General features: G+C 40.7%; 1 protein-coding gene across 15 annotated transcripts in view; it reads right to left on the bottom strand.

Moving 5' to 3' along the window:
- ABI2 (abl interactor 2) overlaps positions 1–16,177 on the bottom strand; it is a 108,975-nt gene extending 92,798 nt beyond the window's left edge. For 7 of the 15 annotated variants that reach the window (XM_074967973.1, XM_074967974.1, XM_074967975.1 and 4 more), the window contains exon 1: positions 15,928–16,177. In XM_074967973.1, the coding sequence (XP_074824074.1) occupies positions 15,928–16,044 (117 nt within the window). In that variant the 5' untranslated portion in view covers positions 16,045–16,177. The remainder of the gene's footprint in view (positions 1–15,927) is intronic. The other 8 variants (XM_074967982.1, XM_074967970.1, XM_074967978.1 and 5 more) reach the window with 3 other exon arrangements.
- Positions 16,178–16,958: the final 781 nt, after the last annotated feature.

The raw sequence follows: 16,958 nt of genomic DNA, 5'->3' as shown, positions 1-16,958 counted from the left end.
CAAATCTTAAATTTTAAAAACAAGAAAATACTCAGGCCAAAAAATAAAATTTTAATGAAACTGGAGTTATGGTTATTAATATCTGTTATGCAAGTGAAAGCCCCAGAGATTACAAAAATCGTTCTAAAAAATATAATAAAAAGCCTAACCATTTCAATGTTTAAGATAATCAAGTTGAATGTGTGTAGGTCTTTTAATTTTAAATATAAATTTCCATACTAAACATTAACTCTACTCATTCTCATTGGCCAAATAAGTGAAAGCCTGGTCACAAATAATCTACATCTTAATTTTCATGAATTGGTTAGTCTCTAAGGTGCCACAAGTACTCCTTTTCTTTTTGCGAATACAGACTAACACGGCTGCTACTCTGAAACCTGTCATTAATTTTCATAGTCACTAACAATGAAGAAGTGATTTAATGGAATTATCTTACTCACATTTGCTATACCTGACAACACTTAAGTGTTTTTAGATTGCTACAAACTATTCATGACTTCTTTAAGACTATACGTGCTTACCAGATAGAGGCTTTTAATTACTTCTCTTCAGCAAACATGAACACATTCCTCAGAAGTACATGGAGGTTCCAAATGTGAGTTTCACGCATAAAGCTACTATTATCTGATGTTATCTTAAGGGCAAGGCCAAAATTTAAACTGTTAACATAACTGAGGCACAGGGTGACAGGTATATTTCATTTATGTATTAAACATATAAGTACAAAACCAAAGCTGTGTACTCCAAAGTTTCTTCACATGCAAGGCAAACTATGCAAATAAAGCGGAAGGTATCTTTTTAAACGACATGTAGTCCTTTAAAAAGCATCCTTTTTTGTGTGGATATAATTGAGAGATTTAACACAAGCTGCAATGGGCATACACTGCAGAGGGGATCAGCAAGGTATAGGTGGAGCAGACTTAAGGTTGTTCAGGTGACCATAACTATGCACTGCCCTGTCTAATGTTTGGGGTTTAATATAACTAATTTTCATTTCCAAGCTGGTATGTGTGTTTCAAAAAGCAAAAATCTTCCTCTAATCATACCATTCTTCCCTATTACCAGCCCCCCCTAAAGTTAAAGATATTTAGAATCCCAGCTCCAATGTGATGGGGTTTTTAATTTTGCATAGGATTATACTGCAGCTGTCCTTGGTGTCTTTGGATAAAGGCTTTCTGAAAAAGCTACTGCATAAGCAAAACTGTCACTTATAATATCTTGTCAGTTTTAAAACAGCTTTTCAAAATAGCTATTGCCACCAGACCATATAATGGACCAATAACTGATGACATTTAACTACTTGTTCTACTACCTCTTCTGTTCTCCCATATGGCGATTGCAAGAGGTTGGGAGCAGACACTGGTAGACATGTCCCTCCTGTTATCTCCTACTGATACCCAGGGAAGGAATGAAGGATATACTCCAGTATATCTACTTTTATTTTTGGAAGCAATGCAGACTTCTATCATCAGAATTGCTATCAACAAGAGAATGCCAGTACAACACAGAGAGTTCCAAAAACAAGCTGTAATCCACTAGTGAGTCACAGTCCCAAAGCATTTCATGATGTAAAGATAAGCCACTTGTATTACTGTATAGTTATCAAAGGCAACTGAAATGTTAAGCATGACCACTAAGGTAGTCTGAGGCTATACAGGGAAAAACAACTGGACTACAATTCTAAGACACCGACTACAGGTAAGAATAAAGCAAAATCATGTATGGGTCCATACTTCGAGACTAATTTTTCTTTTGTTTTTTAGGACATCAAGGAGTAAGAGCACTAAAAAAGTAGTACACAGAGCCAGTGGTAGACACCTTTGCACCACTTTAATGGCACACAATCACTGGAAAGATGCAATGATCAAAATTAAGAAAAAATGTTTGAAACATGTTTAATTCCTGTTCATTTGGCAAAAAGTTCATTTACCGTGAATTCTTTCATGGTTAAAGTGGTTTCATTTGTTTTTGAATTGACCTTACAGCTATTTTAAATCTATATTCAGCAAGTTCTACTACTGCATGAAACAATGGGCATTTTGTTACACCATGGTCAATGAAACTTCTGCACAATGAATCTTTTTATTTGACAGGGACTTGTTTACATGATAGCCCCATCTCTAACTATTAACAATATTAAACAAAGCTGTTCAGGCTTAAGTCCCTGAAAAGTTATAGGATGTGAAGATTACAGGTGCACTTGATCAAGGGACTTTTTTAAACTATGCATTCATTTCTCTATTCCTCATGCAATTCCCTCCCTCATTCCCACTGGTTCCTTAAGTCCAGAAGACTCCCACCAACTTCATGTCTACCCTAACCACCACCATTCCAAAAACACACACAAATACTTACTTTACTTACTGGCTTTTCTTGGTGTTCATACTGTAATATCAGACCATTTTACATACTGCTAACTAATAATGCTGGCGAATATATGAATATGTATCATATTAACTATACACACACATATGCATTAAGCACAAATATTGTAACAGTGATACAGCCTAAACTGGCCTATACCATGATCTAGTTCACTGATGCTAAGTATCCTATAACTCCTTGCATTTGCATTAAGCGGAGAGGAAACTTGTCAAAAATCAAGATACATTTATTCTATGTCTTAGTACAAGCTAAGGAAGAACCTTCACAGACCAGTACCTGGAAGGCTAGCACCCAAAACAAAGATAAGGAAGGAAAAACAACAAGAAGTTAGGGAACTGAGTTAAACTGAGGGTTGGATTTTAGTGATGCGTAAGGAGATGTGTAACTTGTAAAATCGTATAAATAATACCAGCTGAAATGTGTGACCTGGGAGAAGATACCTTTGGTATAAGGCGACTGTACCATCGCTGTACGAGACCGCTCTTCGGAGACTGATATTGTATAGAACCTTTTCCCTGTACCATATTAATAAACCTGACATTGGTTATTTGGTTTCTTGAGTATATTTCATAATGAACCAAAGTGCGGTCTAGCAATTGACTGTACAATTTATCAACAATATAGTCTCAACACCCCTAATTAGGGAAGTACAAACCTCATTTTGCAGATGAGGAATTTTGGTACAAAGGGATAAAGTGACTAACCAAGGTTACACAGGAAGCGTGTAGCAAAGCCAGGAACAGGACACAGCAATCCTGAGTTCTGATCCATCGAGCCCTGCAAATCCACAGATATCCGTATCCAGGGACCATTTTTGGGGATCACAGATCAGACGTGGATACACTCCGCCAACCCAATGCCTTAACCACAAGACTATTCTTCCTTTCACACATGCCTCCATTTGGCTATCCCATGTTAGAACTAGTTTTAGCAGGACTACAGTAAAAACTATTTAAGCAGTGCCATTAACTGTGTGCAAAGCCCAGTGGAGATGGATCCTTGGGGAAGTAAACTCACTTGTGTGCGACTTGATTTCCTCATATTGTGAAACAGAAAGGATACTTATCTTCCTTTGTAAGGCCCTGAGACCTACAGATAAAAAGCATTTTACATATGAACTATATTAACTAAAACTGCATGGGAGTTTAGGTAGACAGAACATAAGTGCTCAAGGTGTGATTCAGTTTGTGTAGAAGTGTACAATGTAGACAATGGCATCCTGGAGATACTTAAGCTTATGCTCAAATAAATTGTTTAGTCTCTAAGGTGCCACAAGTACTCCTTTTCTTTTTGCGAATACAGACTAACACGGCTGTTACTCTGAAACCAATCTAAATACAGTAGTCAGGACAGAAAGGAGGTGTTATCCCCATTTTACAGATGGAGAACCAAAGCACAGAGAGAGAAAAGTGACTTACCCAATATGAGAAAGGAAGTCTGGGGTAGAGCCAGGAACTGATGCCAAAATCTTGAGTTCCATTCCAGTACTTAGCCACAAGACCAACCTTTCTCCTCACCAAACAAAATGGTGTAGTATATCAGCCTCAAAGGATGTCCCACTTGTGGAAAACTGCTGATTCGACGTAGCCTCTATTGTAGCACATATGATACGCTACTGTCTTCAAGGTGACATCCAAAAGAAAAAATGTGCTCATTTTTGGTTCTTTATGGTTTATAAAAGACATAAAGGACTTTTTCCTCCAAAAGAGCTTTCTGCCTTTTTTTTTTTTTAAACTTTAGAAATTGAGGTCTTGCTTTGTTATTCCTTGAAGTTGCTATGTCAATGGCAGAAGTTGGCCAACATTATGTATTCTGAATGTGAAAGCTGAGCAACTGCCATGTGAAAGGATTAAGTTAGACTTGTCAAAACTGTTTTTGTTAGCACCTATTTAAGTCAAACAACTGACAATCAGCTGGGAAAGAAAGATCTTTGTTAAAGATTTAACACCATGACCTTTCAAATAAGGGCAGAGAAAGCTCTCACTCCAATACTCTGATCCTGTAAGGCAGCCTACATCAAAAACAGTGAAGACAAAACCTCATACTTCGTATATTTTTAGGGTCAAACCTAAGCAAAAAAAAACCCACACATCTGTAAAAATAAGATGCAAGTCTTCTTTGATCATAAAACAGAAAAAAAATGACAACCCAATTTTTCTGTCCCCTCTTCAATTCACCTTTAAATCAATTCCTAGGCCAGTGAAGTTTGGGCCTTCAAAATAGCATTCTTCACTTTCTGTCCTAAACTGTTACAGGTTGCGTTCCAGCTTACCAATAACTACACATCACTTCAGATGCAGTGAGGTGATTTATAAGAACGTAAGTCCAAAGTAGTATATATCATTCGTAAACTGTCTTTGAATAAGTAGCATTAATATATTACAAAGGCTTGCAACAGGCTGATTCACTGACAATTTACGTATTTATATTGAGCTCAAATCTTGACTTTGAGTAGGCAACCTTGGACACCCCCAAATACACGAGGGGATATCCAAAGTTTGACTTTTTCCAAGGTTGCCAAAAGGTCAGTTTGTCTCATTGACTTTCAATAGTTCCAGATGCTTTTTAGCCTGAGTCATGATATTTGGTGCGTATTAATTAAGGACTGCCCAACGCTGAGAAAGTTCCAAATTTGGTATTTCTAACAGATCCCAAGATGATCAGTAACCATTTACAAAAGTTCTGTTCATTTATTCCATTAAGTATCTTGTTGGGTAAGCTCTTGAGTACTGTTCTCTTCCATTTGAAGAAAGCTAGATCAACTGAAGTAACCAATTTTATGTAATGGACTCAGACAAAAAAAAAAAAAGTTAAAGGCAAACTATTGCATTGTAAGCAAAGATGTTGACAGCAGATCCACCAGAAAGGCAAAATACTGTCAAGTGTAATATCAGAGATCCTGACTCTCAGATTATTCTCCCCATTCTAGGATCCCAGTTTGTAGACTTATGTACGGAAATGTACTCAGACAGAAGAGGCTACAGTCTAAGTGCTTGTGTGGGTACTTCCTGAAAAAGGTCAAAAGAACTTTCTATGATATTCTGAGGATCACCAATGTCCTAGCTAGCAAGGCTAAGCACACATTGATCCTTTATACAATGCTACATCATTTGCTCCAGGACCTTGCACATTTAACAGCTGGCTAGTTCTAGAGAGGGAACCACGCTGTGGAATCAAGCTGCCAAAGGAAGGACATCAGGATAAACAGCCTTACCCCTCTTTAGAGTTAACCCACTAAATGTTGGATAGAGAAAATGCTGAAGAATGCCTCCATAGATACAACATACCACATCGTTGCATATTGGTCTATTCCATTCCTTTTACATCCTACATTGTTTATTTTTTAAACTCACTACATACTTAAAGCTCATCTTCACTGGACTTTATCTTGAGTTAATTGGTCACCAATTCACTTGAGATACTTAACACATTTGTAAAGGCTAGTGTGGACACACCCCGTAAGTTTCATCAAATCTATAAACATTTGTTCTTTTATCCAGGCTGATTCCTATATTCTGGAACAAATATCTCCAGCCTTCTTGTGCATTCAAACATTGAGCCCCATTTCCTGTCTCTCAAACTGTATCAGACAACTTCCTGCTGGGAAAGATCAATAAAACAGAAGCTTTACTGTGAGATTAACACCACTCACAGTTCCGGTACTAATAAAAGAGTGGCAAATACTTCTGAACTGTGTTGAAAATTCATTACAGTGCTCTTATTCAGTAAACATTTAACTATGATAATAAAACAAACCAAGACAAATTAATTCAACCACCTCAACCTCATTTTAGACCACTTATTAAAGTAGCAGCTATACACATACTGTCAAAGGAACAGATTCTGCTTTTTTAAAAACAACAAAAGCAGACCTTCATTTAGGCTTAATGCTAATCCATCGCTAAAAGATGCCAGAACAAAACACTATTATCTATTATTAAAAGACTAAGAAAATTCCACTAACTGTAGTTTTTAATGTGGGTAGTTACAGGATACAGAAGCTGTAGCAAAATTAATGCCTTTTTTCTGTCAAATACAGCACATTATCTAGATCCTGCCTACTACACTTCTAAAATATATGTCCCCCCAGCCTACTTGGGTCCTCCACTCCCAGGAATAACTGCAGTGCTGTGCATTTTTCCAAAGGTGCAAAAGCATGAAATTCACATGATTCTTGACAGTTTCACTACTGCCCACAAGGTTCTGAACTGAAACAATTAAACTGATCAGAGTTGTTAATTTCATTCTACTGTTGCCTGGCGCAGCTAAGAGGCAATGGAGCCCTTCATTTCCAGATTTTGTAAAGCCCTGGATTGGTTAACAACCACTTCACATTTGAAAGACTACCTTTATTAACCAGAAGGGTTAAAAAAATTTTTTTTTTAAATGAACACTTAATCTACAAAAGACAATCACTTAGGCCCTCACTCTTCCGGGGAAACTTCGTCCTCAACACTCAAAAGTAGCTCACGAAAGCTTATGCTCAAACAAATTGGTTAGTCTCTAAGGTGCCACAAGTACTCCTTTTCTTTTTGCAAATACAGACTAACACGGCTGTTACTCTGAAAAAAGCACGTAAGTGAAATTTTCAAACCCTCCTAACATAAGCCATCATATAAAAAATAGGTTCCACTTCATATTCAAGTCACATCATTCTGGGGCTTGCTATGGAAAGGCTAACAGCAAGGTTTCCTTCCACGCTCGAAACTTACGGGTGGTGTCTCCCATGTCATTTTAATCCACACTCATCTCCTTCCCTGAGAACCTAGTCAACTTCTGTTTAAACAATCCAAGAACCTAAAATTAAGGTTGCACAAAACCCCATTCATTCTGACTGAAACATGCATGAGATCCATTTTCACCTCGCAGTTTATTTAGTTCCAGGAAAAAAAAGTGTCCAAATTGGCTAATCAGAGCCCTGAAAATTGAAAAAAAATTACCCAAATACATTATGTTGCCCATCATCTATCCCATCTAACGGAGCATTATCTTGCTTTATAAGTTTCAGAGTAGCAGCCGTGTTAGTCTGTATTCCCAAAAAGAAAAGAAGTACTTGTGGCACCTTAGAGACTAAACAATTTATTTGAGCATTTATTTGAGCTCAAATAAATTGGTCAGTCACTAAGGTGCCACAAGTACTCCTTTTCTTCTTGCTTTATAAGTTATTAAAAGTGCATTAACAAAGGTTCTCGTTCAAGTGAAAGGATAACCAACAAAATTTAGAGGTTTTGCATTTGTAAGCAAGATGTTGCTTTCAATTATACACAAGTAAACAAAGAATGGCTTAAAAACTTCATCTTCACAAATTCTACTAAAACTGGGCCAGCACAATTTAGCATTCAGACTGCAGTTAAAATCTGTCATAAAAACACACCAGCTAGAGAAGTTCTTCTCTCTCCTCCAATCCTGGTTCAATTTAACTTAATGGAGATCTGAGGTTTTTCACTTAGCTGAATGCTCCTTGGTGAAGGCTTTGGGCGGGTTTTAGATATTCATCACAATGGTGTACCACTTCCTGCACTGAAACGTAAAGCACTAAAGCCACAAAGCATATAATGATCACAGATACATATAAAATGTGAGCAACAGAATTCAGATTTTAAAACACTTATGATGCGTATATAACAGTAAACATAAGCTTGCTGCTCTGAATAGCATCCTTGATCAACATTATTCAATGTCTACATCATCAGGAAGTAGATACACAGCAGAAGATAGTTACCAAAATGCCACTCTCAACAAACATACTCAACAATACAAGAATAGATGTGCCTCTTTTCCAGCAGTAACTCTATAGTATTCATAAATTCTGTTTTCCCATCAGTGCATGGGATAGTAAAACTGATAACTCCCATTAACAAAGATAACAAATGGCTCATGCTATTCTGAACACACAGAAGAATCAATCCTACTATTTTACAAACCATGATTTTTAACTCAGTGAACCTATTAAATGCTTTGAATAACTCTTTGTAAAATGTAGCACAGATATACAAAGGAAAATACAGTGGTTGAGTGATAAACAGTTATATGGCTCATTGGGGGGGAAAAGGCAAAATGGGCTGATAGAGATTATCACAATACCAATTCAACCAACACACTAATGATCTCTCCATAAACCTGGAACACAAGATAAATACACAGTAACAGCAGTCCACAACTCAGATGTGCTTGCGATGAATGAATACACACCATCGAATACTATTCTAGGTATAAAAAAAAATAAATTAAAGAATCATTTTTTAAGAAAAAAATCAATTGAAGACATGTACACATAGTACTGGATAAAATAACAGTCCTTTTTAGATATTTACAGTATATTTAAAATACGTAAGAAAATTTAAAGTGCTCATTCTAAGTCTTAAATACCTGTATCAGTCTGATTTTTCTCCTAGCTACCTGAGCCTCATTACTGATGCCATTCCACAGGAAGGAGATATTTTGGTTATCCCGTTACCTAGACATGGAGGCTAAAAACCCTCACATTTAATTAACAGGATCTGCCAAAACCATTAGCCTCCTAATGGACTGACAGCCTGGACAGTTTAGGCACCTAGGAGGAAAAGACAAGTTATAGTAAATTAAAAACAATTGAAAATACAATTACTACTATTGTTATCTTGACCCCATAGCAAAATATTCCATGTTTCAGTTATCCCCCTCTATAAAATACTTCTAGCTTGGGAAAACCAGTTTTTAATAGCATTTGTAAGATCTTCACTGAATTTGCAGGGGGAAGCTCAAGGGGAGAGCACAAAAAGGGAGACACTTAGGCTTGGTCTACACTTAAAATTTAGACTAACCTAGCTAGGTCACTCAGGGGTGTGAAAAATTCATACTGGCACACTACAGTTTAAGACAACTTAATTCCCAGTGGAGACGCAGCTAAGTCAATGGGACAATTCTTCCATCGATCTAGCTACCTCTGCTCGGAGAGGTGGGAAGCACCTATACTGCAGTGCTATGGTGACACAGCTGTAGCACCCATAGTGTGGACATGGTCTAAGGAAAATGATGAGAATTTCCCACTCTCCAGCAGATAACTTTGAGCCTAAAGAGAGACATGTCAAACAAATGCTTGCTTTATTTCAACGGAATAGTGGCTACATACAACCTTATTAACAAGGAATGTTCAGTTTACATAGCTATTATACTGCTTGGTATTCAACGATATTCAAAAAAATAAGTAGATACCATAAAAGGAGAGAGTACTTGGACCTTTCCTTAGGCAGTTATTTAAATTATATGATTTTTGTGGAATGCTACAGTAGTCTGATGGTAAAAACTGCATGTGCATTGGGGAAACAACAGGCTGAAAGTCTAACCATTTTATGTACTGATATGTCCACAGATCCATCAGATTTGCTTTTCCAGTTCCCTAATTTTGTTAAGCAGCTTTAATTTATCAGCATCTTTCTGCACTCCTCAACTATTGGAGCCTTAAACTCATCAATGACTGTTTTATATTTGCAGAACAAGCCTTCCATGCACACTTGTAAGATCCAAGTATAACCACTAATTCACTAGTAGCTAGCTTAAAAAGAAAACAAAATTTAAAGGAACAGTCAGATTAAAAAATAGTTTTTAAAAACAAATTTACTTGCATGCATCACTTTAATATTAAAACGAGAAGTTTAATAAACCTGTTTACTTTGCATTATTTGTGCTGTTTGTTTACTTTGTGCAAATCTGTTATTTGGACATTGAAAATAGAATGATCTGGCTATAGTCAGTTTCTCATGTACTAACACAAGCTACAATATGCTATAGTGATAGGTAAGGTCAGAAGAAGAATCTGAACAGAATGTTTGGGTTGCAAATACTGCAGTAGAGTATTTGTTTAACATTATTTATACAGTAAAATCCCTTATTTATGTTCCATGATGAAGTAGGATTGCTAAGAACAAATGGGAAGGCAACTGAAATAGGCTAGAAAATTCCACCCATGAGCAGGAAACTTTCCCATCTCTATACAAGAGCCTAGAAGGCTACTAATTATGGCTGCACCTTTTTCTTTTCTTTTTAATTAAAGAAAAGTTTATACCCCTTACAGTTGTAGAAAAATCTTCCAAATATAAAGAATGCAGTATTGTCTTGTAGAGTCCACAGACAGCTCCTATGTTTCAATAGTGATTCAGTTTGGGTAAGAAATAGCAGAGTGAAGTTAACGACTCTGGTCAGTTTCAATGCTGCTACTCAGAACCCTATGGGCAGTGGTAAAACTGTCAAGAATCATGTTGATTTCACAGTCCTACTGCTTAGGGAAGCTAGGGAGAGCAGGCACTGAAGTTATTTACAAGGGCTTCGAAAAGTAGTGGCTCTAGAGCAGGAGTCGGCAACCAGTGGCATGTGTGCCGATTTTTACTGGCATGCTGCTGCCAGCCGGGATCCCAGCCGCCGGCCCCGATCAGCCCACTGCCTGCCTGGGTGAACAGAACCCCAGGCCGGCAGCGGGCTGAGCAGGGCTGGTGGCCGGGACCCTGGCTGGCAGGAGCAGGCGGATGGAAACCCAGACTGGCGGGCTAAGCTGCCGGCCCCGCTGCCGGCCTCGGTCCCGGCTGCCGGCCTCGCTCAGCCCGCTGCCGGCCTGGGTGAATGGAACCCCCAGCCAGCAGCAGGCTGAGCAGGGCCGGCAGCCGGGACACCAGCTGGCAGAAGCCTACGGAACCCCAGACCAGCAGCAGCTCACCCCCTGCCGCTCTGGAGTTCTGTCCGCCACCCCACTCAGTCTGCTGATGGTCTGGGGTTCCAGCAGCCCAGCCCCTTGCCAGCCGGGGTCCTGGCCGCCAGCCCCACTCAGCCCGCTGCCAGTCTGGGGTTCTGTCAGGGGCCCCTGTAAATGTAAAATTTATCAGTGGCATGCGAAACCTTAAATTAATGAAGACTTGGCACGCCACTTCTCAAAGGTTGCCAACCCCTGCTCTAGAGGAAAGAGAGTAGTAGAAACCTACTGGCCATTCCTCTCCTCACAACAGCCAAGAGACTGGAGAAGCCAATACAATACTGGAAACGCACACCCCTCACAGCAGCCTAGAGGCTCTGAAGGTGGGGAAGGGTGGGAGAGCTCATTCTTACTTTCGAGCAACTAGAGATGAGTGGAGCATCACATTCTTCAAAGACTGAGAATGACAGTGCCTTTCAGAAGGCTCCAGGGACAGCAGCTGGTAGAAATCCCAGCACCTATCCCAAAAACTAGATGTGGCATGCTGGCTTTTCACCTGAACACATACCTCAATGGCGGAAGCTCTCCACTCTAATATTTTATATCTGCTTGTGACAAGTAGGTTTAGTCCTCTGGCCAGCATGTATCTGGTAATTTTTCCAACTCACTTTCAAAGCGTGCCAAAAGATTTGAGAGTTCATGAGTTTTGGAAGCTAGATGCATTGCATGAAATGAGAGGCTTTTTAAGAGAAGCAGTGATTACTGGGTAAACCAAAAAAGGTCTGAACAGAGTATAATCGTTGATTATTCTCACAGAGACCTGTAGTATAACCTTCAAAAGATGGATAAGCCAAGATAATGCTAGGATTTACTTTAGTATATTAGTAATAGAAATAAGTGTGATTAGAAAAAATGTGCAATCACATCATGTGTAACATTTCTTGGAACAGCAAAGAAAATTCTAAAACACCAAAATTATACAATTGTGGCTTATTGACCAGTCTGAGCATTCTTTGCTTCTTATAGGAGACCCATACAAAAGCACTGTACAATGCAAATATTTTTTGTGAAAATGGAGACCCTGAATAGTTAATTAAATTCTTGGTCATCAATTAGCTACTCTTCAATAAAGTTAACTTTATAACATGGTGCAAACTGAGCACTGAACTGGGTATAATCTGCAGAGCATGAGAAGATGAGGCTATGAATAACCAGCATCAGATTCCTGCCTCTGATTAGCAAACCCTAACAGCTCTGATGAAGAGTCTTCTGAACAAAGTTGTTTGAAAAATGCACGTACATGCTGTATTATATCTTTTTTGAAAGAAAATGCAGAGATCACTATGTGCTTCCCCCAACTTATTTTTATTGTAGGAATAAGTCTTGTCTGTTGAGTAATGTTTATTTTTATTCCATTTCTCTATAAAGACTGCATATTTTGATATTTATGTTTATGAATTTAAGTTTAGAAACTGATTTATTGCTCTGGGTAACCTTATGCCTATTTTTGCTTTAAGTCACATATTAAAAAAAAGTCTGAATTATTTGAGTGTGATCTGGAAATTTTATTTTTCCATAGCATGTATCAATTTATTTTCCTGTTCAGCAGAGTTAATGGCTGCTGAAAAGCATGTCAACATATTAGTTGATTGGCTGGTGTACTAAAGAGCGACTCAGTGGAGAATTTAAAAAGAGCAAACATTTTTCTGGAGCTAAAACTGAAGAAAGCTGTTTTCTGCCAAAACACTGGTCTTTCACATTTTTTCTCCTCTTATATTTGCAATGAAATTAAATTACTTACTATACATTTGATGTTTTATCTGATCATTTGCTATCACAAGATTTTAGGGTGCTGTATCAGCACATGCAAGGGAAGGCTGGTTACCTATTTGTTGAACACTAACCATAAGAAAGGTTTACCTGCTTTTGTTTTTAAATGGTGCTGAAGTAACTCTGACTCTTCATACAACAAATCAAGTATAACTGATTAGCCAGATTTCTATATTTGAAGTTTATGACTCCCAAAGTTGTACAATCTGAATACCTAGTTTCATAAGAAACATATCAAAATTACAGCAATTGCTCCAGCTAGCAAATCCCATGCAGAGATCTCCATGTTACCTGAAGATATTTGAAGCACCTTTCAAGTTGCTAAGAAAATCAAATGTATATTAACAGTATACTTCAAATTCTCTATTAAGTGATATAAGCAGATGAATCTTGTTAGACTTCTCACAGTGATCTACACATCCACCCATTTTAACAACAATTTCTATACTTCGGAATAAAACTACAGATCCTACAAATCACCAACTGGTACACAAAACTGCTGACAAACTGATGGCAAAGAGGTCAATATGAGCATATCACTTTCATGCTCCAATCACTGTAGCGGCTACCCATCCAATATTAAATCAAATTCAAATCTTAGTCTTAGCTTGGCCTAGCCCTTAGACATCGCAAAGGTCCCCATAACAAAGACCTCCTGAAACTGCAGCAGTCAAACACACAAGGAAATTCTAGAACAGTGGTTCTCAACCAGGGGTATGCAGAGGTCTTCCAAGGAGTACTTCAATTCATTTAGACATCTGTCTAATTTTACAACAGGCTATATAATAAGCACTAGCAAAGTCACTACAAACTAAAATTTCATACAGACAATGACTTGTTTATACTGCTCTATACTCTAAACACTGACATGCAAGCACAATATTTATATACAAATTGATTTATTTTATAATTATATGGTAAAAATGAGAAAGTAAGCAATTTTTCAGTAACAGTATGCAGTGACACTTTTATTTTTGTAAGCAAGTAGTTTCTAAGTGGGGTGAAACTTGGGGTACGCAAGACAAATCAGACTCCTGAAAGGAGTACAGTAATCTGGAAAGGTCGAGAGCCACTGTTCTAGAAGACCATGGCAGAACTAGTAGAAGCTGAAGACAGGGCTTCTTGGAGGCTTAATTCTCCACCATAGCTAGGAATGACCACGACTCTGACTACCTTCTGCACAAACTGAAGGACTAACCTTTTTCACATGACTAAGAGCAAAACAGCCCACAATGCTGCTTGGTTTTGGAAAGGGATAGACCATAAAGTGTAATTTAGTCCCCTCTACTTGTTCCTGAAAAGGAGAAACGAAAATGTAGCTCTAAGCATAGACTATTTGGGTGAATTTACGTAATTTTGTAAGAGGCTCAGATAGTCATAAGCATGGTATAGATACCTAGACAGATCAGTAACAAAAAAAGATTCAGAAGTCCTTTAACCAAGCTGGTTATATCAGTAGAATATTTACTAATGGAAGACTCAACATTTTGTGAGGACAGTGCCAGATAAACTCTAAAAAAAATGGATACACCTTGCACAGGAAAACAATACAAAGGAAATACTGAAATCATTGAGATCTTTAGATATGCACAACAAGGTCCTGATCCATGATGAGGGCTCCTAGATGCTATCTGGTAATACAAATAATAACATGGACACAATCATCTTGTATCTATAGGGACAACAGATAGTCAAGAAGGGCATACACAGAGGACAATAACTGAATTACATTCCCCACTTCCTCTGCCTTTGAGACTCTTCCCACCCACCCAAAAGACAGTCAGCTTCACAATACAGATTTTTAAAAGTTACATATTTAAACATTCATATTATCAAAGTACAGTTTTGATTAAATAATTTGAAAAAGGGGAAATAGTAATGATAGAACATGCTGTTAAATACTGTTCATTTTCTAACAAGGTATGTATTTAGCTGTGTCATCACACTAATTGAAATCTTATTGTAAATGACCTAAAATATCAATAAATAAAATATTTTTCCCAATAAAATGTTGATCATTCTATGATGTGGATGCCGTGAATTAAAGGGTCTAATCTCTTCTATAGTGACATTATTTTAACTATTCTCTCCCCCACTGGTTATATCATTCCCGTTCCCCTCCCCCCGGGTCACCTGCTACAGTAATCCTACCAACATCTCAAACTGGCCACAGCTATTATCATCCTTATGTGCCAGTTCTGAAAGAAACACACAAAAACGGCTTCCATAGGGGGGAAAGAGAGAGAATATGAAACTGGGGTCCCAGGCACTTCTTTTAATGATTGTTCGGTACGGCAGTGAGGAGAGTGCTGTAAAATTCTCGACAGGTACCAGGCTGTTGATTCCACCTTCCCCCTCTTCACTGGCCGCATGTCTATTTTACTGCGACTCCTCACACCCCACGGGAGTGACCTCACTCTGATAGCCCCCGCCACGCTCCTCCACTCCTCTCGGCACCCCCCCCCACCCCCCAGCACTAGTCTCCTTCCTCCACACATGCCCGGCCCACGTTACTCCCCACCAATGTCTACCGCAAGCCCCTGTCACCCCCTCTTCCCGTCCCCGTCACGGCCGCCAGCCTAACTGCGCGCCTGTCGCGGCTTCCTTCCCCCAGGAGGCCGACGGATGCATCTGACCGAAGATCCCTGCAAGACCGAGCCCTATAAATACCCCCCCGCCGCGCTTCACCTCTTCCGTCCCCCATCTGCCGACCCCCCTACAGCCCTCCTCAGCTCTGCTCGCCCCGCGCCCGCTGCCTCCCCAGCCGGGGCCAGCCCAGGCTGGGCATCAGGGAGAGGAGCCCGGGCGCCAAATTACACCCGCCCCCCGGGGGGGCCTTTCGGGAGGTGAACCGGTCCCCGGAGGCGGCGGCACCACGCACCGCCCCCCCGCTGCCAGCTCCGTGCCCCCCGCGGGCAGAGAGCCGGGCTGGGCTCCCCACGGTCATTCCCCCTTCTCCCCAGCTGGAGCCCCCCCGCCCCCTCAGCCCGCGGGGAGAGCCGGCCCCGGCCCCGGCCCCGCCGCCCGGCAGCGCCCGCTCCCGCCGGCACCTGGATGTAGTTGGTCTCGCAGTACTCGGCCACCCGCTCCAGGTTGGTGTAGCTGTCGAAGAGGGCCCGGCGCCCGCCCGGGATTTCCTCCTCCAGCAGCATCTGCAGCTCCGCCATCTTCACATCCTCGCCCCCGCCTCGCCGCCGAGACCGGGCCGGGGGCCCAGGGAGAGAAACACCCACCGCGGCGCGGCGCGGCGCAACCACCGGCCACCCCACCGCGCAGGCGCAGAACCCGGGCCAGACAGACCCTCCCCCCCCAGGGCTCGGCGCCCCTCACGCGCACACCCACTTCCGGTTCATCCCGGCAGGGGGCGAGGGGGCCGTCCGCCAGTAACCCCGTCCCCGCCGCGGGGGGAGCCAGAGGGGCGGGGCAGCGCGCCTGGAGGGGCGAGGGGGCTGGGGAGGTCGGAGGGGAGGGGCGAGGGGGCGTGAGGGGCGGGCATTGAAGAGGGATGAAACAGGAGGGCTGGTGAGAACAGAAGGAGACCATCTGGCTGGGCAGGGCAGGGATTGTATGTTACGGGGACTAAGCAATGACTGACGGGATGGAGCTGGGGGAAGGGATGAAACCAAGGAAATTCTCTCTCTGCACTTGCATCCATCCGTTTGCTGCCTCCAAGTGCCGCATTTTCAACCTAGCAGCCCCCAGAGCGGTTTCCTTACCCACTGCTGTGCACCAGACAGGCATTTTGCACTTGCACATCTGGACCCCTGTTACACATGTGCATATGAGAGTTTGAGGCGAGTACATGGGTGTACAATCCTAGTACGTATCCATCCTTGCAAAGTTGAAAATCTGACCCTTGAAGTTTCCAACACTGTCATTCTCTGTTTCTCTTTGGTTTCCATCACAGGTTATAATAAATCAAGTCCAGTTCCCTGGAAATCTAGGATATAATCCTTGAATAGAGGATGCTGTGTAACAACAATTAACTGAAACTACAATTAAACTAAAGGCCCTCATTGACTAAATATATTGTGACAGGTTTCAGAGTGGTAGCCGTGTTAGTCTGAATCAGCAAAAACCA

Source organism: Natator depressus, chromosome 11 (assembly GCF_965152275.1).
Source record: "Natator depressus isolate rNatDep1 chromosome 11, rNatDep2.hap1, whole genome shotgun sequence".
Classification (NCBI taxonomy): domain Eukaryota; kingdom Metazoa; phylum Chordata; order Testudines; family Cheloniidae; genus Natator; species Natator depressus.
Note: the sequence above shows the minus strand (reverse complement) of the source record. Positions and strands in the feature narration are given on the sequence as shown.